We start from the raw sequence: 26,998 nt of genomic DNA, 5'->3' as shown, positions 1-26,998 counted from the left end.
GAAGCCTGTTTCCGGTGGGGAGGTGTGACAAGCCTGCAGACGTTGGGACAGAGTCCGGGGACCCTTTCCCTTGCCCATCTCGATTCAAGTCAGCGGAGAATCTGCATGCAGAAACATGGCAAGATCAAGGAACACTGAGAGATGTACATCCTAATACAGCAATCCGAACACCAATGCTCTTACGGTATCTTCTGTATTCAGGTCCACCAGAGAGTTTGCCCTGGATAATGCTGGGATTTATTAAGCCCTTCTAATGATTATAAAGATTATCCTCTTAAATCTAGATGTTTTACACAACAGAGGATGTGATATCACTATATTTTACATGGCACATATAACCATATAATTACTAGCACTTACATGGCAAATATTGTAAATATTACACGTTCTTGGAGTTGACTTTGTAATTATACCGATGCTATTCGGCAGAACAAAGATGAGACACTCCCTAACTTGCACTTTGGGGAATTTCATTCCAACCCTTTACTTCACGACAAAAGGATAACCCTGTAAGTAATGATGCTTGGTGGTCACATGGGCAAAGAGAATCACAGGGCGACTTCATGGTTAATGTGTGGCCTGTAAAATAAAGTAATACACAGTATTTTCATTTACAAGAGACCATATAAAAATATTTTCCAATCTGGAATTCGAAACCTGAAAGCTGGATTTGTTTTCCTTTGTATAAAAAGAAATGAGATAACGGACTAAAGTTTATTAAGCCTTCTAACAAAAAATATACAAGTTTAAGGAATGCAGTGAGCGTCAACTTCCCTTTTTGTCCAGGCTCATGGATGGTGAGCTTGTGCTTTGATCCCAACAAAGATAAATGCATGAAAGTGGAGGAAGATGAGTGCCTGACACCTGAACTACACCTTATCTCTAATAGTAAGACCAATTTTACAGTAGTGCTTTTAAAAGTGGTGTGTCAGATTTCTGATTTTTTTTTTTTCTCTTCTGCCTCAGGCGACCGCTGGAGATGAATTCCAGAAGCACCACTTTCGTCTCGAGTGATGTTTATTTAGTGCAATATCTTCCTTCTCTCTTTCCCTTTTCACACGCTGGTAGTGGTCTTCTTCCTTCAGGTACCACACAGGGGGCCAGCGGTGCCGCTCAAAGTATTCCTGGTTGTCTGGGGAAGGAAAGATGCACATGATGATACCTGCTCTTCATTCATGGCTTCTGTGTGCTAGGTTCTGTGCTTAGGCTTCTCATATAGGACTATCGTGTGCTCATCTTAACAACCCAATGGGCAGAGACTATGAGTAGGGCCAGTGGCAGGCTGTGACACCAAAGTTTTGAGAGGTAGAATCACTTGCCTAAAATCACACAGCTGGACACAGAGAGCCTGAACCCAGGATCCCTTCATTGCAGAGCGTAAGCTCGCTCCCAAGCCTGCCTCCCCGGACAAGGGCGAGCCAACAATCTCTGCTCGCTCCGCAGCAGGGCATCCTGATGCCCCCCTCCGCCCAGATCCCCCCCCCGGCTGCGAAGTTCTCCAGAGACAATTTCCAACCTCCAATTCCTTGGGTCACGTCACATGAATCTGTGACTACCGTACAAGGAATTCTCCGTGAGCTGGGGGCTGCCCGTGTTCCTTCTCGAGGGCAGTGAAGGTGAACCCTTCAGTCACAGGTGATGACAACTGGACAGATGGGGACCGCACGGCCTCACCTGCAGACTTCGATTTGATTTCCTTGCGGAACTTGGAACAAACGCTGTTGTAGTTGGTGCAGATGTGGTGCAAACACCAGGCGGCCAACTGGTGGGCATTGTGAAACTGCAGGGAAGTGACCAAAAGGGGGTCAGACTCTGTTTTCTAAAGTGGGGCTACAAAGAAAGAAAAAGCCACGGTACGGGTCAAAGAAATAAAGGGCCCAGAGGACTAATTCGGAAACCTCTTGTTTTGACTACAGGGCTTTAACTTTGGCCATGGTTCCGACGCCAGCCATGTGTAAGCGTTTGGCACACTCCTACCCTCCCCCCCCCCCCCACTGGGATATGTGCGCTAAAAATGATCACTGTATCAGATCAGGAGTCTAAAGTGTGCCTTGCCCTCCTCCTCTCCCCTTCCACCTGCCCTCTAATGATAAGTGGCCGTGGCCTCTGGAAGGCACCAGCCCACAGGAGAAAGCAGCGATGTCATCTCTGTTTAAGGAAGCCTCGGCAACAGAATCCTCCGTGTTGCATGTCAAAGCTCAGCTGGCTGGGGCCAGAGATCTGAAAGAGGAGCATGAAAGACCAGTGCAGGAGCACTGCAGCATGGGTGACTGTCCTGTACCTGTCCTTTGGTTACATAAGAAGAGCAGGCAGTGCGGGCGGGGAGGGAGGGGTCCAGACACTCGATCCACCCTCTCCTTTCTGAGCAGATGCTCAGGACGGTGGCAGCTGAAGAAGCTGTGACTGCAAAACACCCGATGCTCAAAAATCCACAGTCCACTCCCCATTCCCTCCCCAGGTTTGGCAGGTGCCCCATCCCTCACTCTTTCTGTCCAGGCCCCTTTCAGACATCCACTCTGTTGTCTGTTGCTCTTGAAGTTTCTCTGAGCAGGTGAAACCCTGAAACCTACAGTGCGCTTCCTCCAGGGCCCCCGTCGATGCCCGGAACAGAGGCCAAGAGAAAAGCCAACGTCCTCGGAAACTAACTCAAGAAACTCTCTGCAGATCACAAGCCCAACATGACACACAATTTTAGCAGGTGCTTCCAACGTCTCTTCATAATAGACTTCCTTCTGAAAGTCAGAGTAGAGCAGTGCTGGAGTTGGCTTGTACCTGCTCAGGAGCATCCCTGGGGGCGTCCCTTCTGTACTCTGAGCTCGGTGACTTCAAGTTGTTAACGTTGGCCAGGTAGGGGTATTTACACCCCGGAAACTGGAAAATGCAACCAATCAGGGTCCCACCTGTCCCCAGGCTGACTGTTAAGTACTTACCCCTCGGGTTAGGGTCTAACAAATGAGCTAAGATGTGGGAGACTCTGTCCCAAACTCTTCCTGCCAAGGCTTGTCAGAGCTTAGCAGGAATCATATTATTTCTTTGCAGGGTGTATGTGTGGGCGGGGTCGGGGGAAGGCACGGGGTGGGAACACAAAGCAAACAAATAGACACAACTGTAAATCATTACCTCAAGTGGGCTGGCCCTATATGAAGTTCTGGGTCATTTGATTGTTCTCGAGGAGGAATACTTACTGGAGAGGGCACAAGTCATAAGCTGTCCTCCAGGCCTGTTTCAAAACACCCCCAAATTCCAAATTTGGACAGTCAGTGTTGATGGGGGCTTGCTGATTTTACTTGTGATTGACGTCTGTTCTCAGTTTTAACTGTAACCTCTATGAGGTTGTTTTTCACATTGGATTCTAATAATTTGTGCTTGTGTCTGTTTCCCTCAGTGGCCTAGGATGGCCCCAAGGGCAGAGAATCTACCGAGTTTGTATCTCCATGCCCTCTTGTCTAGGGTGGTGCCTGGTCCCGGGGGAGAAAATAACAAATCCTTGCTGAATGTTAAGTCAGAATGACCAGGTTGCTGTGAAGTCCTGATCCACTGTTTTCCCTTTTGAGAAATCTCGATTGAAACTGCCTGACCTAAGACTTAGTAAACCACTGCCCTGAGAAAGGGAATGAAGAAAGCCAAACCTAATAGGCCACAGAAAAAAACTAAAGAGTTTATTCTTAGTTCCTTCAGAGTGTAAACTCATTGCCCGTAAGTCTAGGTCAGGGACTAGATAACTCTGCATACGTGCCTTGTATTATGAGAGGGCTTCCTCTCTTCGGTGCTCTTTCTGGAACATTCTCTCCCACCTGATTCTCAAAATAATCTGTAAGGTTGACAAGGTGTGAATTACCATCCTTACTTCCTACAGATGAGAAAACTGAGGCAAGAGCTTAGCTTTGTGCCTTAAGTAAGTTATGTAGTGACAAAGCCGAGGCTGGATCTCAGACCCTCTATAGTGGAAGAGGGCAAGTGTGTATGGGGATTATGGAATCACAACGTCAATAGTAACAAGTACTGATGTAAAAAAAAAAACCCAGGAGAGCTGCAGTGAGACGTGAGGCATCCATCACTGGACTTCACGAAATTCTAGAAACTGCCTGATCTCGGCCAATCCGTGTTTGAGAATTCAAAAAAGGAGAGAGAATGCCTTCTCCTCCCATGCCCCGAGTTGTTCTCCCACATGTGAAGCTGGTGCCTCGGGGCAGGGGGAGTGGGGGGGCACAAGGGGGCTGGTGTGTGGGTGGGGTCCTTGTTGTTTTTTTCAAACAAAGCCCAGCAGGGTGAACGGTGCATGAAACGTAAAACTCTCAGATCTTCTCGCTGCACACAGTGGGGGGCCTCTGTGACTCGGTGGTGACATCTTTATTTAGACAGATGCAACAGTGGAATGTTTCATCAGCGTTAAACGAACTGGTTGAACACACTGAAAAGGTGAAAGGCAAATTGCTACAAACCTGGGCCAGTTCCAAATAAGAGAGCACTTCCCCATCAATGCCCACGCCACTCATGGCGGCCTTGGTCAGCTCCTGAACAGCGTGCCGCTCTGGGGAGGAGAGGGGCAGGAGAAAGTTAGTGCCTGGAAGCTGTGGTCCGGGACCAGCCAAGAGGGGAGGAAGTCTGGGTCACAGCTCCACGTGAACTGAATCTAGGGCCCACTCTGATGCGTGGCCTTTCAGTACGGGGAGTCCTGGTCTCCAGCCAGGGCACCAGCGACTCCGGGGATACTTGTTAGCCTTCTGAAATAGCCAGAGTCCTCCAGACCTTCTCTGTCCAATATGGTAACTACTGGCCACCTGAGACTATTAAACTTCAATTAATAATTAAAAGTAAACAAAGTAAAAAATTCAGATCCTCAGCCACGCAAGCCACATTTCATGTGTATCGGCCAATGCGGACACAGAAAGTTTCCCTCACTGCAGACAGTTCTATTGGCGCGTGCTGCTCTGGACAGGCCAGTACCTGCCTAGAATCCTCTAGACTCCGTCATATCTTCCTGCTTGACAGTTTCCCCATTCACATCCCTCCAATTCTCAGTACTCTCTGACCGTGGAGAGACTGAGTAACCGGAATGAGTCCAAATGGGGAATTAAAATTGTGAATGTGTACGTGTGTCTCATCAGCAGCAGACAAGGGACGTGTTCAACCTCTCAGATTCCAAAGACTGGGGGGGAACTTCAGCCAGAAGTCAGACAAGTCTAGATGGGAGAGCCATTTCTGCTTCGAAGCTGTGTTCCAGGCTTCTAAGATGAATTCAAACTGTGGTTCTGAGACTGAGCTGTCTCTTGCCTCTGTTAGGCTGTAGCCCGCCTCTGGCACTGACGTGTGGGTACAGTCTTGGCCCGGCATTTCTGGCTCCTTGATGCTGATGTATTCTTTTTTCATCTCTAGCACTGCATCTATTCTTGTAGTATGTGGTCCGAATCATGCTTACTTTCTGCTCTGGTTCTATTGATACATACTTACTTGTTAGTCAATACGCCCCTATCTGGTCCACAGGGTATCAAGATTGGGATAGTTTCTTGACACAAGCTTCCTCAGCTCGATTGACAAACAAAGAACTATTTGCAACTGAATCTCCCAGAGGAGTCACTGGGTTACAAATTTTAGGGAACTGCAATATTTCTTGATAGTCATTTAACACTTTGCCTTGCAAGGCATTTTCACCCCAGAAACTGATTTTTAAACACTATGGTCTAAACACTCTATACTACACACCAAACACTATATAAAGGATTAAGGAATCACCTTTAGGTAAATAGGATGCTATTTACTAAATAATCATAACAGTTAATAACAGCATTTAATACAAAAAGTAAACATACATAGAAGTCTATAGTTCACACAAGAAGGTTTCTTTGGGTCAGTTTCTTTCATGGAGAAATCAGTCCCATGTTTGCATCACCACACTTAATATTTAAGCAAAAATGGCACTACTTCAAGATTGACTGCAAACCTTGTTCAACAGATTTGCCTCCAAATTACTTTTGACTATTTAAAAAAATTCAATTTATTTTCAAAGGACAAATACTTGTAAAAACTGGATAGTCAAATGGCTTGGGACTCTTACTTCTGAAAAAAAGAATTGCCCATTGCAGCCTCCTAGAGTTAGTATTTAAAAAGCAGCAATACTCATTTGAATCTATGACTTCAGGTATATTGGTTAAAAACAGTTTAAAAAACTGAATAGCAATACTTCAACCATCTCTTGTTATCCAACTGGTGAAGAAGGGAGGTAAGGAGAAAACTTTGATCTCCAGTTGGTTGAGTGTAGTAGAAACCTGGAATACAGAGAAATAAATCTTTTCTCTAAAGACACTGGCAGAAAGTCAAGGGCAGATATGACTGGTTGGTTTGTTCATACATTCATTTTCATTTAATGATTCAACAGATCTTTACTGAGAACCACATATGCTCAGGCACTTTTCTGCGTGCAGGGGATAAGCCAGTGAGCAAAGCAGGTACTATTCTGCTTTCATGGTTAATAGGAGTCAACTAAATGTAGCCATAAACACCCTTATTGCTAATTGACACCTTTGGTGAATGAAGCACAAGGTTTAAATTCAAGAAAAAAAATATTCGAAAGCGTGTATCTTATTTTGACCTGCTTTGGCTTACCAACTGAGAAAATCTAGAAATGATACATAAGAGTCTGTGAAGTTAAACCAAGTCTCCCTTTTTCTCTTTTTCCCAAAATGATCTTGACAATGTCAGAACATTTTCTAAAATAGCTTTAAGAAAACCACTTACATAACGCTTACTAGGTGCCAGACACTGTTCCTAAGGACTCTCTCTCTCTTTATATATATATAATCTCTTAACTCATTTAATCTTCATAACTCTGTAGTAGAATATTATGATCCCCATTTTAAAGAGAGAGAAAGCTGAGACACAGAGCAGTTATATCAAGTAGGAAATCATCCAGCCAGTAAATAGTGGAGCCAGGATTTGAACCCAGGCAATCTGGATCTGTAGCCTATGTTCTTAACCACTGCCTCCTACTGCCTCTTTCTTTTTTTTTTTTTCGTGGCTGCATTGGGTCTTTGTTGCTGTGCGCGGGCTTTCTCTAGTTGCAGCGAGCAGGGGCTACTCTTCATTGCAGTGCGCGGGTTTCTCACTGTGGTGGCTTCTCTTGTTGCGGAGCACGGGCTCTAGGCATGTGGGCTTCAGTAGTTGCAGCACGCAGGCTCAGTAGTTGCGGCACTCAGGCTTAGTTGCTCCGCGGCATGTGGGATCTTCCCGGACCAGGGATCGAACCCGTGTCCCCTGCATTGGCAGGCGGATTCTTAACCACTGTGCCACCGGGGAAGTCCCCTGCCTCTTTCTTAGACACTGTGTCTGAACACACATTATGGGGATAAATGAACACAACAGCTTCATTTCCAATTCTGTGGTCCACCCACAAATGAGGCAGGGGGCATAGAGCATGGGCCTTGGGGGCAGGGGCCATGCATTACTCAGCTTTAAATGTGCATCAGCAGGACCTACTACAAAGTAGGTGCTTAAAAAATAGTTGCTGAATTGAATTGGGCTGTCTGATACATTTGATCAGTTCATATCACCCTGTACCAGACAGTCCTATATTGGGTGATAAAAAATTAATTTTTATTCCCTGGAAATCTTATTTTTGCTTAAATGCGATTTTGATAAATATGACAGTCAGACACCACATGGCCCTGAGTCATCAGCCTTACCTGCAAGTGCAACCAAGTGTGGCAGGCAAAATCTGTTTGCCAAGGCAATTAGTTCCAGTGGGTCCAGGTCCAAGTTAGGTGACAACTGCTTGGTATAAAGATAATCCAGTACCGCCTGCATTGACATCTTGTTTATGTTCGGGAGATATACCTGAAATGTTATTTGAAAAGGTAAGTTCTGCTGAAGAAAGCAGTGGGCACATTTGCAGGCTCTACTGCTTGTAAATATCCCCACTGTGTGATTCATTGTTAGTGAGTCTGGGACACCTTGCTTTGAGGCTGTGCAGAGAAGTCATTTACTATTTATGGCTTTAGACATAACCGTTTGATTTGTAGATGACAAAAGAGTGGGGCTGCCTGACAAAGCCTGATTTGGAATTTTTAAATGGCTGTTTGGGCTTATAAATCAGACAAATGGGCTGTAAATGTATGATGACATTATAGGCCCTCCTTGCCAAGTACCTTATAATACTCTATTGTGGGGAAAGAAATCTCCTAGCAACATGACAGGTGTGGCAGGGGGGGGGAGCTGCAGACTGCACTGTTGCTGACACATGACAGAGCTCAGCCCTCTAAGATGTCAAAACAGAGGACGAGCAGCCACCCTAGTTGCCACAGTGACTGGCTTGATTCCAGCCTTCTTTCACTACATGCTAGCATGGAATCAACTATACGTCAATAAAAATAAATTAAAAAGTGTATGTTAGCATGACATACACACTTTACTTTTCCTATGGCATAGATATAGAACTACTGGAACAGTATCAGGTGTCAGCAGATGCAGAGAATCCAGAGAAACCTGTGCTTGGGGCATCTAGGGAAGTGGCTGGGTGTGGGGAATTGTTCCCTGGAGGATCCCCCTAATCTCCCTCCTGAGTACCCGTACTTGTTGCCCATATTCCTACATGCTAGAGTTTGCTGGGGAGCCAGGGACTGCCTGGGAAGTAGAGTTCTGAATGGCTGGACCTGGATCAACAGGGATATACACGTTATAGCAGGTATTCTTCACTTTAGGTTTCGAACTCCACGAGATGTACCCTGGCATAACACAGACTGGTGCCACTAGTGCTTGCTGTTTGGAATGATGATAAGAGTTAACCTAAGAGAAGGCCTCCTACGCACAAAGTACTGTGCTAATAAGCTTTCCACATGCACTATCTATTTTGATCCTTATATCCTCCCTAGGAGGAAGAGACTATTATTTTTGCCATCTTACAGATAAAGGAACGGAGGTTCAGGGAGGTTAAGTCCGGTGTCCAGGGTCACAGAGCTAGGAGGTTGGGGCTGATATCTGAACCCAGGAAATATGATTCTAAAGTCTATGTTCAGAACTGCTGGGCAGGACTGGAAACCCTTCATGGTAAGGAAGAAAGGTACATTACAGTACCTTATTTCACTAACAGTTTTTTAGAATTAGATTTCTAAGTTCAAAAGGATGAACAGTTATAGACTTCTTAATTCTGGTACTTAATAAACCTCTCTATACAGCATAGGAAAATATATATCTGTATATGATTACATTTATGAATTATATATGATTATATCTGTATATTATATATGATTACATCTATACTATATATCTAATCTCTCTCCATATATTTGTGTGTATGTGTGTGTGGATATATATATACACACACACACACATAAAATGCCTCCACAATCTACAAGGGCCTCGTGGCCATTGCAGTCTTCTAGTGGTGTGGCTGCAGAACTGTTTAAATTATAGCAACCATCTATATAATTTTCCTGCACAGACACCAGCCACTTCAGAGAGGGAATATCCTTTCAGACAGTTAGAGTTTCCCTAAGTGTATCAAAGGGAGGGCCCAGAAAAATTCCTAGAAATATTAAGAAAATTACCCCCTCCCCTCTCAGAGCGAAAACAATTATGATTCTATTAATAAGCTGCATGGGTTACTACCATCAATGACTTGACAAGTGTGATCATTTCAAGTTTCTAGCACAACCTCTACAATAAATAAAACCTGGCAAGTAGAAACCATTACTGATATCATTTTAAAATAAAGAAGCTGTTGTATTGTAATTGCTATTCCAGTGAATCTAACACTGGTTATATTTGTGTGTATATATGTTTATGTACACATGCGTTTATCTTATACAGACATGAATTTATTTATGGCAAATATGGCAAATGACATATGGCAAAATTTCACTTCTCTAGAATGGTGCTTGGATTAGTACACTTTTTAGATAACTGAAGGTTAATTAACTTGTGAAACTTTAAAATTTGGGCCATTGTGATAGTAAAACTATATACATTTTACAAAGTGCTAAGTGCTCTAAAGTGTTAGTGATGATAAATATAAAAAAGTCCCAGAGCTTCCTATGAGCACCTGTTCTCTCAGGGATGGGGATGTCTGCTGTTTCTGAAAATAGTGGCTTGGAGGACAGGGCAGGAGGCTGGGGCAGGCCCAGAGATGTGTTGCTAAAATGCTGTGTGACCTTTGACAAATCATTCACCCTCTCTGAACCTTAGTCTCCTCATTCGTGACATGGGAGAGGTTTGGAATAGATGACATCTAAAGCTTTTCTTCACTGAGATTATGGATTTTGAAGATACCCAGATGACTTCAGCAATTTTTGCTAAGAGTGTGTTCTACGTAGTGGCAAAATGGACATCCTAAATGAAAAGAAATTGTTTCTGGCAGCCGGAGATGACAGTGGATTCCAGCAAGCAGCCCTGGCCCAACACTTCCACTGTCTTCGGAGCATTCTGACATTTGTAATCATCCATGACCTACTGTTTCCTTCTTGCTTAATATAACTAACATTTTTTTTTTAAAGCAATGGCTCTTTTTGGCAAATAATGTTAGGGACCCTCAGAAGTAACCAGCAAATGAGAAAAAACTAAAACACTTTCAGAACACGCATTTTTTTCCCCTCACTGCTGATTCTCTTTAAAAGGCTGTTTCTGTGATTTCAACATTTATAATGAACTGAATAGCAACAGAGCGACCGGTTTTATAGAACTTTAAAAAATAATACAAATAAAAGAAATGGAATTGAAAATGTTGTGCCCTACCTGCTGAATGTAGCTTTAAAAAATATAAGAATATAATGCTACCCTAAACAACGACCCATATTCCAGTTTAGTTGGTTTAAAATTTTAATTGCGAAAATCAGCTCAGACTATCAGGCTTATAATTAGAGATGGTCTCATAGAGAATGAGAAAGTATTCTAGATCCAGAGCATTGCTTCCTACAAGCCGGGCATGCATTTTTAATGAACCACTTGCTGAGTACCTCTGGGGAGAAAATTATGCTTACTGCTACATTAAAAGTAAGGAGAAAAACAGAAGTAAAATACAGTGTCTTCTTAAATATTAAATGACAAAAAAAGTTAAAGGAACATCAGTGGGCATATTTTATTCCTTTCTGGATATGCATGTGAATTCTATTAATGCAAAAAAAAAAAGAGGCTGGATTTTGTGGAGGATGTCAGATTTTCAGAAGACAAAGAGTTAAAAGGTGGCCTAGAAAGAAAAGGCCCTTGTGAACACACGCCTACATTAACCATTAAGCATTTATTGAGCCTTTAACCAAATGCCTCTTCTTACCCCCATAACCATCTCTACTACACTTTGCTAGTTTAGGAAGGGAACTGGGGGCTCGTTACCTGAAGGCTTTTGGGGGGCAAAGATCTTGAGCTCCTCATGGCAACAATTTGACAAGAATCCTCCAGGATAATAGTCACTGACACTCCCTGAGCCTTTGCATGTTCTAGGCACCAAATCTGATGCTTTACACGCGTATCCTCATGCCTTACCTGCCCTTTGAAAAAGGTTCTCTTGGGGTCCCCATTTTAGAGATGAGGACACAGGTCTAAAGAGGGTCAGCCTCTTGCCCAAGGTCAAGCTGAGACTAGAGTTCATAACTACGTAAATTACAGTCTACCCTGGAAATCACGAGAAAGGGCAGGAAAGGCTGGACATACCCACAGCTCATGCCATTCTTCGTATACGAGGTGCCCTGGCACAGACCTTCGGTTGCTTGGTTCCATGGCCTTTGTCTCTTGAGCTGGGTTGAATCTCTACATCCCTATCAGGCTCAGCTGCAGTTCTCAATGGTGAGTGACGTAGTCCTTAGGGGGTGGGGGGCAGGGTGAAGCTAAACAGGTGCCGTCCCTGCGAGAGGCTGTGACGCCACATACACGTGTGGTTCACATCGGCTGCCAAGTTTTTGTTTTGGTCACCTCTCCCGCACATTTTAATCTGGAGACAATTACAGTCCATTCTGGGAAGGGATAAAGGGGATTAGCATTTGTGAGGTCAGCTCCGACAGTGTCCCTTTGTGGGACAATGGGCTCCTGACCTCGATCAACTTCTCTCTGCTGGGTGAAAGCAGGCTGTCTGCGGCACCCTCGGCACACACTTCAGCGAGCTGGAGAAGGAAGGGAGGCGAGCCTATGGACTCTTTATCTCAGGAGATTACTGAAGTCGGCGACGTGCCAGTTGGATGAGGTTTTATGAATTGGTGGCTTCCCCCAATTTTCTTGGAAGTGAGAGGGAAGGAATATCATCAATGCTACCGGCATCCAAATAGGACTGAGGTCATTTTGCATTTAGCGCTTAAGAGGTGCTTTGCAAGTACCAACTCTCACACCTCACAACCACATTACGGGTTACGGGTTACAATCGCGTTTTCCAGATGGGGAGGCTGGAGCTCAGCAAGGTGGTCACTTGCCCAAGGCCACTCAGCTTTTTACGTAGGGGAGTTGGGGATCTGAGCCTCACAGCCCTTTCTTCGCTGGGCGGCCTCTACCAGCTGTTGTCGTCTCAGTAACGATGCTCCCAAACACCTTTGATGGCCCAGGAAAGACTTCATTTAGCTACAGGTAAGGACCGCCTGGTTGACAAAGGCTGGCAGACACCAGAAGAGGTCATCAGGATAATTCTAACATCTTTTCCCCCAACAGCAGACAGTCTTTGGCTGGGGGTCGGTTTAGGAGCAGCTGTAGTTTTTTCTGGAAGCAGGAGGGTGGCCTAGTGACAGCTGGCTATCCTGGCTTGTGATTCTAGGATTCTGTTTCCCTACTTGGGGATGCAAATGCAGGCGTCTGGGTCACAAAGGGAGTGCTCGGATTTCTGGTGTGAGGGCCCCCCTTGGAAAAGTTAGCTATTGTTTTCTGTATTTCTGTTAAAAGTTTGGAGAGATGCTGAGATAAGCATAACAAGCCTCTTAGGACAATAAGCTTGTGTCCCCATGTTTTTTTTTTCTTAAAAATGATAGTTAAGAAACACCTGCAAAACTCGACAAAAAAAAAATGCCTACCTCTAGACTAAAGTTAGAAATGCCTGAAGGGAATTTTTCTGTCTTTTCCAACAGTTTGTAAAAAGGTGGAGATACAGGGTCTTCCAGATACTGCTTCCTCTGCTGTAAGAACATCCCTCTTTTGGAGACAGGGCCAGCGTTTGACAGGTTACCCAGTGGCTTCTACTACATGTAACAAGCACTCCCAGAGGCCTTTCAGAGGAGTCACCCTTTGCTCCATTACTGTTTCCCTAGAGCTGACAAACCCTAGAGTTGAGACAGATCAGGGCAGAGCCTCAGGGAGAGATGCAGCTCTAGGCACCTCGAGCGTGACCTAGTGCATCCCCCGTCTTGCGGATAAGGAGACCGAGGCACAAGGAGGTGGCTTTTTAAGATTCCCCTGTCTGTTACTAGCAGAGCTGAGCCCAGGACCTAAGTGACTAAAGACACTTTTCCGTCTCCACCTTCTGGAAGACAGCCTGCTCCGCTTGGATGTGATTTTGAGAGTACCTTGCATGGTGACATTTGTTAAAAAATATAGCTGAGCATGTTTTCAGGAACAAGGAGAGCCGTGAGGATGGAAGGATACAGGAGCACATAGGGGCTCACACAGAGCAAGTGAACGACAGACAACAGCTCCTCATAACTGCAGAATTAAGAAGACGGTGACCTGACACTGAAGCACTGCCTAAAAAACTATTCCGGATTTCCCTGGCGGTCCAGTGGTTAGGACTCCACTCTTCCACCGCAGGGGACCACGTTTGATCTCTGGTCAGGGAAGTTCTGCGTGCCCGGCAGTGTGGCCAAAAAAAAAAGAAAAATTACAAAAACAAACAAACAAACCTATTCCAAGTTAGCAGTTAAAGAATCGAAGTCCTCTGGCCAGTTAAACACTTTCTAATGTAAATACACACGCACATTCATGAAGATGCCGCTTGGGCTTTTTGGAAGGCACCTACCTCACTGTTGGCGCTTTCGACGAACGACCCCCCGAACATGGCAGCCATCCACTTGCAGCTGCAGATCAGCAGCGGTTTGTGGGCACTGATGGCTCCATCGTCCAACTTAAATGTCACATCTGCCCAAGGATGGAGAAAGCGCAAGCGTGAGCCAACCTCCCCGAGAGACTTCCACCCACGCGCCTCAGCCTACATCTCTCGTCTTCTCTCCTCCATACCTTCAGTCACTGATGCTGTGTCCCCCTCCCCATCCTCCCCGGCACCCCCCGACCCCCCGCCTTGGGCACACCCAATTCTCACCGCGTCCTCTGAGGATTAAGGGGTAAGCAGTTAAAATTACACACAGGGTCACAACACAAATTCTCTGAACCATAAAGTAACGTAAAGGAGAGGAATATTTTTTCATCCTTATTATGAAACATTTCAAACATAGAGAACAGTGGAAAGAATAGTACAACGACAACTTGCTTTTCACGTGCTTAATATTTTGTCATGTTTGCCTTAGCTCTACATATATTTATATATATATTTTATATTTATGTAGACATTTTTTTAACAGCATGATACTTCACTCCTACTTTATTAATAAAGAATTTTCTAAAAATAAGAACATTCTCCTAGATAACCATACCATTATTATTCTTAAGAAAATTAGGAATAATTCCCTAATATCATCCATTATCTAGTTCATATTCAAATTTTTCTAATTACCCCCAATTGTATTTTATAGGTTTTTTTTTTTTTTTAAACAGAATCCAATTAAAGCTCCCACACTGTATTTGGTTAATATACCTCTGTAGTAAGGAAAGGGAGATTTTGTCACTTTCACTTTAAGGTCTATTGTTTACTTTACTGTGGGTTTGTAACATTTCATTAACTTTCAAGACTGCTTCTGTACCATGATGGTCAATGTTTGGAGTAAATATTACTCAAAGCTTCAAAATTAATGAACAGATTCAGCTACCACCTATTACATGTGTATTACTATGACAGGCATTATGAAAGATAAAGAGAAAAATAGACGTATCCCTATAAATAGAAGTCAGGAAGTCAAATTTTTACAATGAAACATACACAGAAAGGACAATTACAGAACAAAAATAGCACAAGCCTGTAAGACAGGACAAGCATGGGCCAGTCATCCGTCTTGGATACAGGCCATCAGGGTGCTTAAGCAATTACATAAGGGCGCTGTGGGCAGCCCTCAGCACAGTTATCAAAGACAACGAAGGGGCAAGAAGGATACAGATGAGCAGGGTAAAGGAGGGTGAGAAGTGAAAGGAGAGGGATTAGAGACAGATGAGGCTTTCCAGATGGGAATGCAGAGGGTCACCGAAATGGCCTCAAGGATTTCAGTGGCCTCGGGAACAAAGGTCACTGATTTTTGTCATGGGTATGTGCTGAAGGGTCAAAACAGACTTGATCAGGGAAGGAATCCTGAAGGGCAATTGTGAGCATCAAAATGACTGGCTGAGGCTCAGGGGTAGCTCGACCTACCCTTGAGAAGCACTGTGACAGCATGGGGTTTTAGGGGGCAGCTTGCATTCAAATCCTGGCTCGATCATTTACTACCTGTATAACCATGGGCCAGTTACCTCACCTCTCTGTCCCTCAGTTTCCCCATCTGCAAAACGGAGCTCATCACATTTAACCCTCAAGTCTGTGAGAATGAAATAAGTAAAATACATGTAACTCAGGTACGTGGAGGAAGAGTACTCATGTATGCTAGCGACGGTTACCCTTCCCCTCCTGGTGTTTGGCTAACGTTTGATAAAAGGCAACCAGAGGTATCGATGACTTTGCCATTGGACCCACTCACCTGAGAAGGTCCCCTTGCTGAGACACTCTTTTATCCGATTGGCTTTCCGGACGTGAAACGCTTTCGTAATCTCCTGGTTCATGAAGGCTTCCTTGTTCATGATGTTTTCCACCATCATCCGCAAATCAAACATCTCTAGGACCTCTGCAATCTGAGCCAGGCCCACCAGATCCTTTTCCTTTTCATCCAGTTGCCCTGTATAGAGAAACTGGAGCAGGGTCCGGAAGGGGCCTGGCTGGACAGAGGGGTCCATCCTGACCACAGTCATGGGGCCCATCCGCTTTGAAACGGGGTTGACCTGCGTTTCCTTGTGCATGCCAACGAAGCCCTTACTCCAGCCCGACAGGGTCTGTGTCTCCGCCGCTGAGCCCTCGGCTTCCAGCCCCGGGGTCTCCTGTTGGGACAGGTTCTGGCTTGAGGACGCCCACTGATCGGCCTGAGGTGTCCTTGGGGTGCCCTCCTCCCTTTCCTCGTCGGGGTCGAGACTCAGGGGCCCCTGGAAACCCCTGCTCTGCTTCTCTTGCTCACAAGCTCCTTCGCTCCAGTGGGGGGTTTCTTCACATTCCATTAAAAAGAGATCATAAAATTTGGAAGAGGAGGTAGCGAGGTAAATTCGGTGTGCAAAGATCCGCTCCTGGTCCTGGAGGATGAACAGGACGTCGGCACACAGAGGACTGTCCAGTAAACAGGCAGCTTCGTTCGTCCCTGTGGAGGGACATTCTGGAACTTTGATGACCGGTGGAGGGGCTTTTGGAGGTAGGAATGGTGCCTGAAGTAAAGGTTTCTGGACTTTCTTTAGGTGGGATTTCCAGAACTGCAGGTGCCGGCGGGAAATGAGGGCGGCTCGGATTGCATTGTCAAACACATCCTTGATTCCAAACTGGTCAAATACGCTTGTTTCGTAGTAGGGTATGCCCAGTTCCTTTGCAACCTCTCGGCCTTTTTCTGGGGGCAAAATATCCCCTCTCTTTATGGGCCTGAAATAGAATATTTTAAAAATTAGAATCAATCTTATTTCAGGAAAGAAAATAGTAACCAGGGCCTATCTAAGCACCTAAATGGATTATACATTTAAAATCCTATTCAGGCTTTTAACCAGACTCTTGAAAAAAATCTACCAACCTTAAGACTTGCAAATATAAAGGACTTATGACTGCGGGGGTGGGGGGGGGTGGGGGGGGGGAGGTGGGGGGAAGGCTTCTGGTAGTAACAACAATAACTCAAGTATCAGCCATTTGCTAGCTATGTGATCCTGGGCAAGTTACTTAACCTCTTTAAGCCTTGGTTTTCCCATCTGTAAAATAGGAAGAATAATAGTGAGTACTTGCATCTTAAAGGACGATTGGAAGGTTTAAATGAGATATTTGCCCAGCATAGTACCTGTTCCACAGTAAGTGCTTGATAAATGTTAGCTATTATCATCATTGCCACCATCATCAGCATCATTTTCATCATTATCCCCTTATGCTTACATTTTGCTTTATACCTTAAAAATCAATCCATATTCATTTTCTCACTTGAGCCTCGCAGTAACTCTATGGGTGTTATATTTGTTCTACATTCTCTAGAAACTGAGGCAGACAGTTTAAAGGGTTTGCCTAAGGTCACATTTGCAAGTTGCTGAGAGACCTTTCCTAAGCACTGAGAGTCTAGAACTCCCTGGTTCTAGACTAAATGGTCCATGTCCAACAGCTCATTAAGTCTCCTCTATTAGGTTTGTGAGCCTTCTTTCACATCTCACCGCTTCCCTTTACTTCCACACTCTTCAGTCAGGCCCTCATCATCTTTTGCCTGGACTAGTACATAAGCCTCTTAACTCATCTATCTTCAGCTTCTCCACATTTTCGCTCTCGGTCCTCACTGCTGCACGAAAATTCCTTACACAATAAAAGTACGACTTAGGCGCAGTTCTTTAAAAAAATTTCCTCTGGTTCCACAGAGCCCATGGAATAAAGTCTACACCCTTTAGACTGGCACACAAGGCCCGTTTACAATCTAATCAAACCCTAGGAAGCCAAATGTTTGGAAGTAGTACTGGCAGAAGAGTGCTGTAATTACGGCATAACCGTGGTCAAGACACAGATGGATTCCAGAATGTAGGCAAGATGGGATCTGTCGTTATACTCTTCACACACACATCCTTGATTCTGAGGGGATCCCCTCTTAGGAGGGGATCTTCCTAAATAAATATTTGGCTTACAAGACCAAGGGTGATGTGTGTGACAGGCACGGGCCTTAGGAGCAATAAGAATACTGGGTAGAATTTGGATTTGAGGACCTAGATGGAAAAGAGGGAAAACTGCAGCTTGTTGTAAAGGCAGAAGGGAAGTGCAGAAAGGAAGAAGGGTTAACTTCATCACTAACTGATGAATCTCTTTAAGGCTTAGCTCAGATACCACCTCCTTCATGAGATCTCAGAACTGTCTATGGAAAGGACGGTCCCCTGGAGCTCTGTAACTCTCCTCCAGGCCTCCGCACATCCATAGTGTGAGGCCCGACTATCCTAACCTTTGAAACAGAAAGTTCCGAGGCCAGGGGCTAATCTCTCATTTGCCAGGAGTCCTCTTTCCCTCTACGTGGCTTATGATATTCAATTCCAAGTCCATGCATTTAAGAATAGAAGGAACATGAATTGTTTTCAGAACATTCATCCAAGATATACCTAGAACATCAGAAATTATCTCAACAAAGTACCATTTGCTTTTGCTGTAAGAGCATAAAAACTTGTATCTGTATAAAATTTTCTAACAACCCTATTAAGGCAAGTACCTACCTGGAAGGAAGGTATTAATATCAACATTTTGGGAAAAGCTATGCTCACCAGCAAAAAATGGAGTTAAGCATAAAACATATAAAATTATTTTTTAAAAGAGAATGTTGAAGGAGCACAGCTTTTTGAAAAACTCTTATTCCACGTCCCCGCCACCAAGATTGGTATCCACATTTTATACAGACTGAAACAAATTCTCCTTCAAGTTGTATTTTAAACGTGTGACACTCTAAACATATCACCACTAGAGCCATTTAAAAAGCAGTGTTGCAGTTTTGCAACCATAGGTCTATATAATTTTTAAAAAACTGGACACTGCCAACTTGGGAATGAAATACTCTCAGAGGTTGGATGGAGGAAAATGAGAAGATTAAAAACACCTGGATATATGTGTTTGCATGAACCTGATGTTCCTGGGGGCAAGAATTATGGCTGATGGCTCTGAATGTCAGTTAACTTTACTATAATATAATTTCCAGAAAGACATTATTATGAGTAGCTAACATTTTGTTTAATACTTTACAAAGTTCAAAGCACTTTTATACACTCCATATCATAATTAGAGAATTCACTTCAATCGCTGGTCAACCACTTTACAAAAATGGGTTCCTGCCTAAGAGGTGATGGTGAGCATGAGAGGGGTCAGGGGCACACACCCCCTCCTCATGATTAACAAGCAAACCTAAAGCGTATGGCTGATTGATGGGGCCCCAGAGCCACTGAAGAACAGAACCCAAGGCCACAGAGACATCTGCTACCTCTAAATTTTAATTTGGCCGGCACAGTGAAACACTTGAGTCCCTCGGCTTACCTTGCTAAAGGGCGTCTGGCTCTATTAACAGCCTCAAGATCAGCATAGCGGAGATCTAGCTGGCAGCCAACTAGAACAACAGGTGTGCGAGGGCAAAAGTGCTTGATTTCTTGATACCACATGGTTTTCACATGATTTAGGGAATTGGGATTAGCGATCGAAAAACAGAGGACCACAACATCGGACCTAAAAGGAAATCACAAAAGAAGCTGTATTGCCTTTTAACTTTCATTTTCTCTTTTATCATTATGGTTCCTCCCCTCCCCCATCCATCTAATGCCATATCATGTCACAGTTAAAAAAAAAACAAACCAGATATTAAAATACATCTTGGTGTCATGCAAACAGCCCAGTAAGCCTCCACATTCCAGCACCACACAGCCTGAGTGCATTTCCATGTTGCACTGCAGGCCTATGCATTGAAAGGTTTCCAATGATGTTATTTTACAGTACAGATGGTTACCCGAACTAGACTCAGGTCTGGAACCACCACATGCTGAACTATTTCTGTTCATCACAAGAAATAGTTTCAAGATAAAAGAAAATAATACCATTTACCACTGTAAACACAAAGGTGATGATGACTCAATGAGATAAAGCAAACAGTTTAAACATTACAAAAAAATGTAACAGGTATTTGCTGTACAGGGTCGGCAAATACGCAGAAGGATTTCTGCCCTTCTTCTCCCTTAAGCACACATGGAGAGAGCACAACCACTTATCTTTTTCTGAAAAGAAAAAGTCCTGAATTTGCAGGAATTTCGACTTTTTGCTAGGTATAAGGCAAGAAGGTAGTACTTAATATAAAACGAGCCAGAGTTAGTCAGACGGCTAACAAGATGGATGAGAAAATGTTGGAAGCAGATTTCTCAAATGTGATATATGACACAGAGCAGATATATGGGAAAAAGGAAAATTGTTTCATAGTCAATTGTGACATAAGGATCTTCCATGTTTTACATAATAACTTATCATTCTAGGAGCCAAAGAACTGTTTTACAAAACAGTTGTCAATGACGGTGTTTGACAGATAACTGCTAAAAGGTATCTTTAATAAGAATTATAAACCATCTTTCTAGGTTCAAATATGCAGAATGATGACTTTGAAAACATGGAGGCAGAAGAATATAAAGAATAGAAAAAGTTATAACCAAGGATTCAAGACTGTTTTGCAGCTACATTCAGAAATAAACTTACAATTTTATTAGATGTTAATTTATTGCCTTTATTGTTTCTATAATGAGAAGAATCAAATCGATGCATCAAAACACCATCTTTTAAAATCATTAATGAGCTTTTCTCCCTACATATCAATGAAGACAAACAAATATATCCAGGCAACCATAAAATTTCTAAAAATAATCATTTGCAGTGCAGCAAACTGCAGGGTGCTTACATTAAATGTAATTCACAAGTTGAGTCTTTAAATTTATATCCAAGAAAAACTGCACCAGACCACAACAAATAGAGGGGAAAATCCTGACATTAAAATATTTACAAATTATAAAAGAGGACCCTAGGACTCAAAGCAGATGAGTGTATTAATCTGCATGTTTAAAATGCCCTTGAAATAAAGATCTTATAAAAGATTCTTGGGTACTGGAAAATATAATGTGTGTAAAAATATGCATAACTATATAAATGAAAGGGAAGCATGTCTTGTCTTTGGGATTCTGATTTAGTTAGCAGAATATTCTGTGCACGGTCTTACTTCTAATCAGCATAAATAATGGTATCCAGTAAAGTCAAGAACGCTTTGAATTTTACATTTTTTAGGAGCTGAGTTTTCTATTATTCATAATCCTATTTATATAGGATGTCTGATGCAGCTCTGCTGTAAGCTTCAGCCTGATCATAAAATAAAGCTGCCAAGAATTCTGCACAGTGAGAATAATATGGCAGTATCTCAGGTTCAAAATCATAGGGAAAGAATTGAGAAAATGTATCCACCACCTAAATGTGGAACAGTACATATTGATACATGTATAAAATTTTTTCTAATTGGTGCCTTCTATTTCCATATTAAGGCACATGGCTATAAAGAAAATCATTCTCAGAGTTTAATTTATATGACAGACATGTAGCAAAATGTCAGTCAATTCTGTTATCTAATTTTATGATACAGCATGTGAGGTTTTGAAATCAGAGCTAGCTCTGTTGCCAAGGTTACCGTGATAACACTCATGCCACTGAACCTATACTAGTTTCTATCCAGATGACCTGTAAACAAGTACAGACAGGACCTTGGGGGCTGGAAAAAATGGCATCTCCTGATGATAGCAGCACAATGCCATTGCACAATACAGGTCCCGAGGGCCCAACTTCTAACTATGTCACATCAATATCTCAGTGCATGAAATGCTGTTGGAAAGCTAGAAAAATAATTCAATGCTCTGTAAATATTTTGCCTCAAAAGGATGATAGTTAAAAAGAGAAGAGGCTGTACTGAGAGCAACACTACCTCTGAAGCGAAAATAACTTGAGTCAAAATTCTATTTGCATCCTTGGAATAAAGTGATTCTTTTTCCTTTTTTGAAATGCACGTTTAGATGCTATGAGAATCTGTCCCCATGATTTTACATTAAGAGTAGTTTAAAAATTAGATCATATTTTATCTACCAACCTGCTTAAATGTCTTTAACCCTTGTTGATTTAAATACAAATTCAAGTTAAGAAACATTATGTACAGAGGCCTGCCATACGAGTGTAGTGTTCTAAACCTGATTTTAAGCAAAAGCCTGAGAATCAATGGCTGTAGGGATAGAGCTATAGAAAGACGCTGCTTTGACATATTCCTTCTCATCCCAGCATTCTTTTCTAATTCCTAATTCTCAACACATCAGGATCCTCTATGATATAAACACCTATATAATCAAGTAGCTATTTTGAGAATGCCATTTATTCCCTCTAGATTTTGAGCCATTTTTCTATCTGGTCAAAGAAGGCACAAGACCTGCAGCTAAGAATATCTCCAGCTTTAGGCAGAATTCCAAGGAGCTAGAGATACTAAATAACTTTTAATCAAAACATTCATTCCTGGGGGGAGACTGCTCAATGTCTGACACAAGCTGGTGTTTAAAAATGCCATTCCTGTGAAAGATAAAAAGAAAAAGGCAAGTTCTAGCATTTCTGCTTCTATGGGCTCTGTTACACTTTTTTACTTTGAAGAGTTGAGTTTAAAAATAATTGGGAGGGGGAGGTGTGATGAGGACATTCTCACAGATTAGGCAGCAGGGTTGGCCTAGAAATGACCTCAGGGCTCCTATTTCAGCTGTAAAAAGAATCTGATGGGATTTAAATGGAGTCCTACAGCTATTTGGAGTAGAAAGCAGGAGAATTCGAGAATGCAGAGGCAAAGCACATAGGAGACAAAACTCTAAACTCCAGAACTTGAATATTGAGAAGGGTAGGAAAGGTTTGGATTTTTTTTTTTTTTGGACTCGGCTAAGTGGCTTTATTAAAGAAAGCCAGGATTACAAAGGATTTTAGAATGTTGCTTGCCTATGAATGTTTATTTTTTGGAGAAAAATGTGATTTATTGTTTCTAAGGGGAAAATACCAATATAAAAGTTTCACTAGGGTACTGACACATCAAAAAATGCCCATGAAATAATGTTTTGATTAGACAAGTGAAAAACAATGCAAAGTAAATCTATGTGTTGAAACAATTGCCGATCTCTAGTTTCATGGAGGAGGGTGGGACCAGAGAGAGACCTGGTCATCCCCAAAATGCTTGAGCTGATAAAGCCAACCTCAGTTGTAGCAGTTCTTCTTCAGATATTAAACAAACAGAAAAGCATATTTTTTTCAGCTATCTTTCAAGGAGAACACTGGCCAAAGATAGCATGTGAAAGATTGGCAGAGATATTTGGATAACATAAGGCGTGCATGCAAAGTTGGGACCAATCTTTGTTGGAGGATTAAAGAAAACAAAATCTGAAAATAGTGCATCATACCCACATATCTTGGCCCAGGATAGACTTTTTAAAAAGTGTACTTTATTCATTACACTCTTTATTATATACAGCTATGGGTGTAGAGTGAAATTTTTTTATGTGAAGTCTTTAAAAAATAGATTGAAATTAAATACATGGCGGATTTTCCTTTTAAGGTAATAATATGTGTATATATCCTTTTTTTTTTTCTTTTTCAAGCTAGACTTTAAACATTAAATGCCACACGTTTTCATGGCCTGTCTTTATAATATCTACAGTCAAATTAGCAAACTTGGTGGGAAAAGATCAGGGAAGCAAACAGAAGCTAAGTTTATCCTTTGAAGAAGTGATTGAAAAGGGTAGATAATCAATATCAAAAATTTGCTGTTAGGAATAAATTTTCTATGTTCTTTCCTATCACAAAAATGCTTTCCATCTTTTTTAGTTTGTCTTCCCTTTTCTACTTTGCCATCATTGTCCAGCTAAGGAGCCATGGGCCTTGGGTTTTCTTATCTGCTTAGGTGAAAAAAATAATTGCTAAGTTATCCTTTATCTAAGTAAGACCAGGCCAATGTGGGCGATATGAAGGATAGTGGATCCCATCCAGTCCTCCAGATAGCTGTGAGCAGGACATCCAAGGGCCCTTCTCCAGTGTGCCAATTTTGGTTGGGTCTCTTGCTGATGAATACTTGGTAACCAAGAGTAAGCTACCAATTCTATTTACCTGAGTCTTCCTTGGAAGTATCTCCTTTTTAACATATACTTTTAAGCCTTTCTATGTCACTACTGCCTATTATTGTTTCTTTAGTAGAGACTACCATATCCTTTATATATTGGTAGAGATCATGATCACATTTCAATGGGTTTCTTTGTCAATGTACACAAGTCCTCTTCTGGCAAAGATTCAAATAGGAGTCCCTGACCTCCTTCTCCCCACTGATAACCGAGGTAGCCTCTACAGAAACGTTTTCAAAACCATTCATGTCAGCAATACACCTTTCATGCATATAATCTGACAGTGCTGTGCAAACAGACAGATCAAAACAGCACAAAACAGCTGGGAGCATGGCAGAGAAAAGGAATGTGTAACATGTGGCTTTGGAAAATTTTAGTAGGGGAGCAGCCCGGTGTGTATGAGATGCGGAGGGAGTTGTCAGTGATGGTGAACATAACCACCTCGAGATGAATGGCTGTGTAAGCTCATACTCATGGAAGATGGAGACGCCTGTAGGGGAGTGCCTTGCAGGGGATCTAGGGAGAGCAGGGCCGTACCATGCAGTGCCCTGGATGTGAGCAGAGAAATCAAGTCAATACTTTACCAATAGCAGTGAGGCTTCTTAAGTACAGATGTTATGTGGGGAAAACTGTGAAAACACCCTGAAATATATCCAGATTTGGGAGTGATTAGCATGCGTAACTATTTCTTCCAAGCCCATAACTGCATGTTTAGTAGGAAGCAACATTTTAAACCAGTCTTCCTCCACCCTCCAAAAATGGGACCAAGCGATGCACACTCTCAAGTACAGGGAAGCCATCTCAACATCCCACCAATGCCACCAAATCCTAAAATAGATAATACGCAAGTCTTAAAAATGGTTGGTTCTGCCATCATAGTGCAAATATCACAGAAGGCAATGGCCTGACCATATAGAAGGTTGTGGGTTATCATCTGATGGAAACCAGCTATTTTTTTAACTTGATATCCCATTTTTCTATCTATGCTCCCTTTAGTGTACAAATCTTCTCTGACTTATAATGGGGTTATGTCCTGATAAACCCATCTAAATTGAAAATATCATAAATCAAAAATTCATTTAATATACTTAACTTACCAAACATCATAGCTTAGTCTCGCCTACCCTAAATGTGCTCAGAACACTTACATTAGCATACAGCTGGGCAACATCTAACAAAAAGCCTATTTTATAATAAAGTATTACATATCTCATGTAACTTATTGAATACTGTACTGAATGTGCAGAATGGTTGTCTGGGTACAGAGTGGTTGTAAATGTATCAGTTGTTTACCCTGGTGACTGCGTGGCTGACTGGGAGTGTGGCTCCCTGCCAATGCGCAGCAGCATGAGAGCGTATAGTACCACATATCGCTAGCCTGGGGAAAGATCAAAATTCAAAGTATGTTTGCTACTGAATGTGTATCACTTTTGCACCATCGTAAAGTAGAAAAATTGTAAATAGGACTATTATAAGTCAGAGACTGTCTGTATTCTTACACCTCACACAATCATCGGAAAAAGTGGAGTGCATGTGAAATTGGGTGAAGCACAAGTAATTAATTAAAAGAAATAGCTTAAGCAATCTCATTTAACTCCTGATCAATGAAAGCAGGAAACACTGATACAGAGAAGGCTTCCTTAACAGGAGAAAGTGAAATTGTGGTAATAAATTCTCTGCCTAAACTCCACCTCATCCTCATTTCTCTTCGGCTTGCCCTGAAGCTACATGACTGAGGAACTGCCTTCCTGCACCGTTTTCTCCTAAGAGCAAGACTAGCTGCACATGTAAAAATGCCTACATGTCAGCTAGACGGCCAGCTGGGAGGGCTCCGGGATTAACCTCCCTGACTCTTCTGAAACGAAACGGTGTGAACCAGCAAGGTCATCCCACCACTTTTACCCAGGCCTCTCCCCAATCCTCTGTGAATCAATAAAGGTCCAAGGACTTGCCAAGTCACTTATCCGGTATCAATAAGCAATCATTCAATCATTTCTCCCAGGAATATTAACTGATAACCTACTATGTGCCAGGCGCTCTTCCAGACATTTGTGTCTTTAACAAGTTAAAGACACAAATCACCCTCCTCATTGTGCTTACCCTTGTCATGCTTATATTCAACTGGAGAACAGAGACAATAAGCAAGAAAAATAGGTAAACTATTTAGTATGCAAGGTGGTGGCAAGCGCTAAGGAGGAAATATAGTGGGGAAGGGGGACAGAAATGTTGGGGAGCAGAAGCTGCTGTTGAAATGAGGTGGCCGTGGAGGGCCGTACTGAGAATGTGACATTTCAGGAGAGACCCGAAGGAAGTGAAGGAGCTGACACGTTGATATTGGCGGGGAGAACACTGTGGAAGAGGGAATGGCTAGTGCAAAGGTCCTGAGGCAGGAGCATTCCTGGGGTGTTTTCCTGAGGGCGAGGGGGAAAACAGCAGGAGCTGAGCTCAGAGAGGCAATGCTGGGCTGAGGTACGGAGGGCCTAATGGGTGTCTGGCTCTTACTCGGAGTCAACTGGTAGACGATTAGGGGTTTTTGAGCAGAATGATTTAATTTATGTGTTAACAGGATCACCCCACTGCCATCATGAGAACTGACTAAATGGTGGTGGGGCGTGGGTTGTCAGGAGGGATAAGACAGAAGGAGAGGCCAGTTAAAAAATAATAATCCAGAGGGAGATGGTGGTGACTTCGGCCTGGGAGTGGTGCAGGTGGTGAGAAGTGGCTGCATTCTTTATACATGTGGAAGCTAGAGCCACCGGGGTTTGCTGATGGAGCAGGTGTCCGATATGACCAAAAAGAGTCAAGAATGATGCTGGAATTTTTGCTCAGAGCAATTCTTTCTTCCCTGTTCCTGGCACTGACATCTTTAGCTCAGCATTTTAACACTGAATTGTAACTCTTTATGTTGCTGTCTTTCCCCACTACTCCTGAGTTTCATTTTTAGGGATTTTGTTCTGTTCCTACTAGTTTCTCTCCCACTGTGCACAACACAGTGTTTGTAACAAAAGAGGCCCTCAAT

At 42.8% G+C, this 26,998-nt stretch overlaps 1 protein-coding gene across 4 annotated transcripts in view; it reads right to left on the bottom strand.

The window, feature by feature from the left end:
• Positions 1–695: 695 nt before the first annotated feature.
• Positions 696–26,998, bottom strand: part of RHOBTB1 (Rho related BTB domain containing 1) — a 67,698-nt gene continuing 41,395 nt past the window's right edge. For all 4 annotated transcript variants that reach the window (XM_061181606.1, XM_061181589.1, XM_061181583.1 and 1 more), the window contains 7 exons: positions 19,310–19,495; positions 15,729–16,705; positions 13,910–14,028; positions 7,680–7,830; positions 4,443–4,531; positions 1,675–1,780; positions 696–1,132 (listed from right to left, as the gene is read on the bottom strand). In XM_061181606.1, coding sequence (XP_061037589.1) covers positions 963–1,132; positions 1,675–1,780; positions 4,443–4,531; positions 7,680–7,830; positions 13,910–14,028; positions 15,729–16,705; positions 19,310–19,495 — 1,798 coding nt within the window. In that variant the 3' untranslated portion in view covers positions 696–962. The remainder of the gene's footprint in view (positions 1,133–1,674; positions 1,781–4,442; positions 4,532–7,679; positions 7,831–13,909; positions 14,029–15,728; positions 16,706–19,309; positions 19,496–26,998) is intronic.

This window comes from Eubalaena glacialis, chromosome 1 (genome assembly GCF_028564815.1).
Source record: "Eubalaena glacialis isolate mEubGla1 chromosome 1, mEubGla1.1.hap2.+ XY, whole genome shotgun sequence".
Classification (NCBI taxonomy): domain Eukaryota; kingdom Metazoa; phylum Chordata; class Mammalia; order Artiodactyla; family Balaenidae; genus Eubalaena; species Eubalaena glacialis.
The sequence above is the reverse complement of the archived record's forward strand: the minus strand, read 5'-3'. Positions and strand labels throughout refer to the sequence as shown.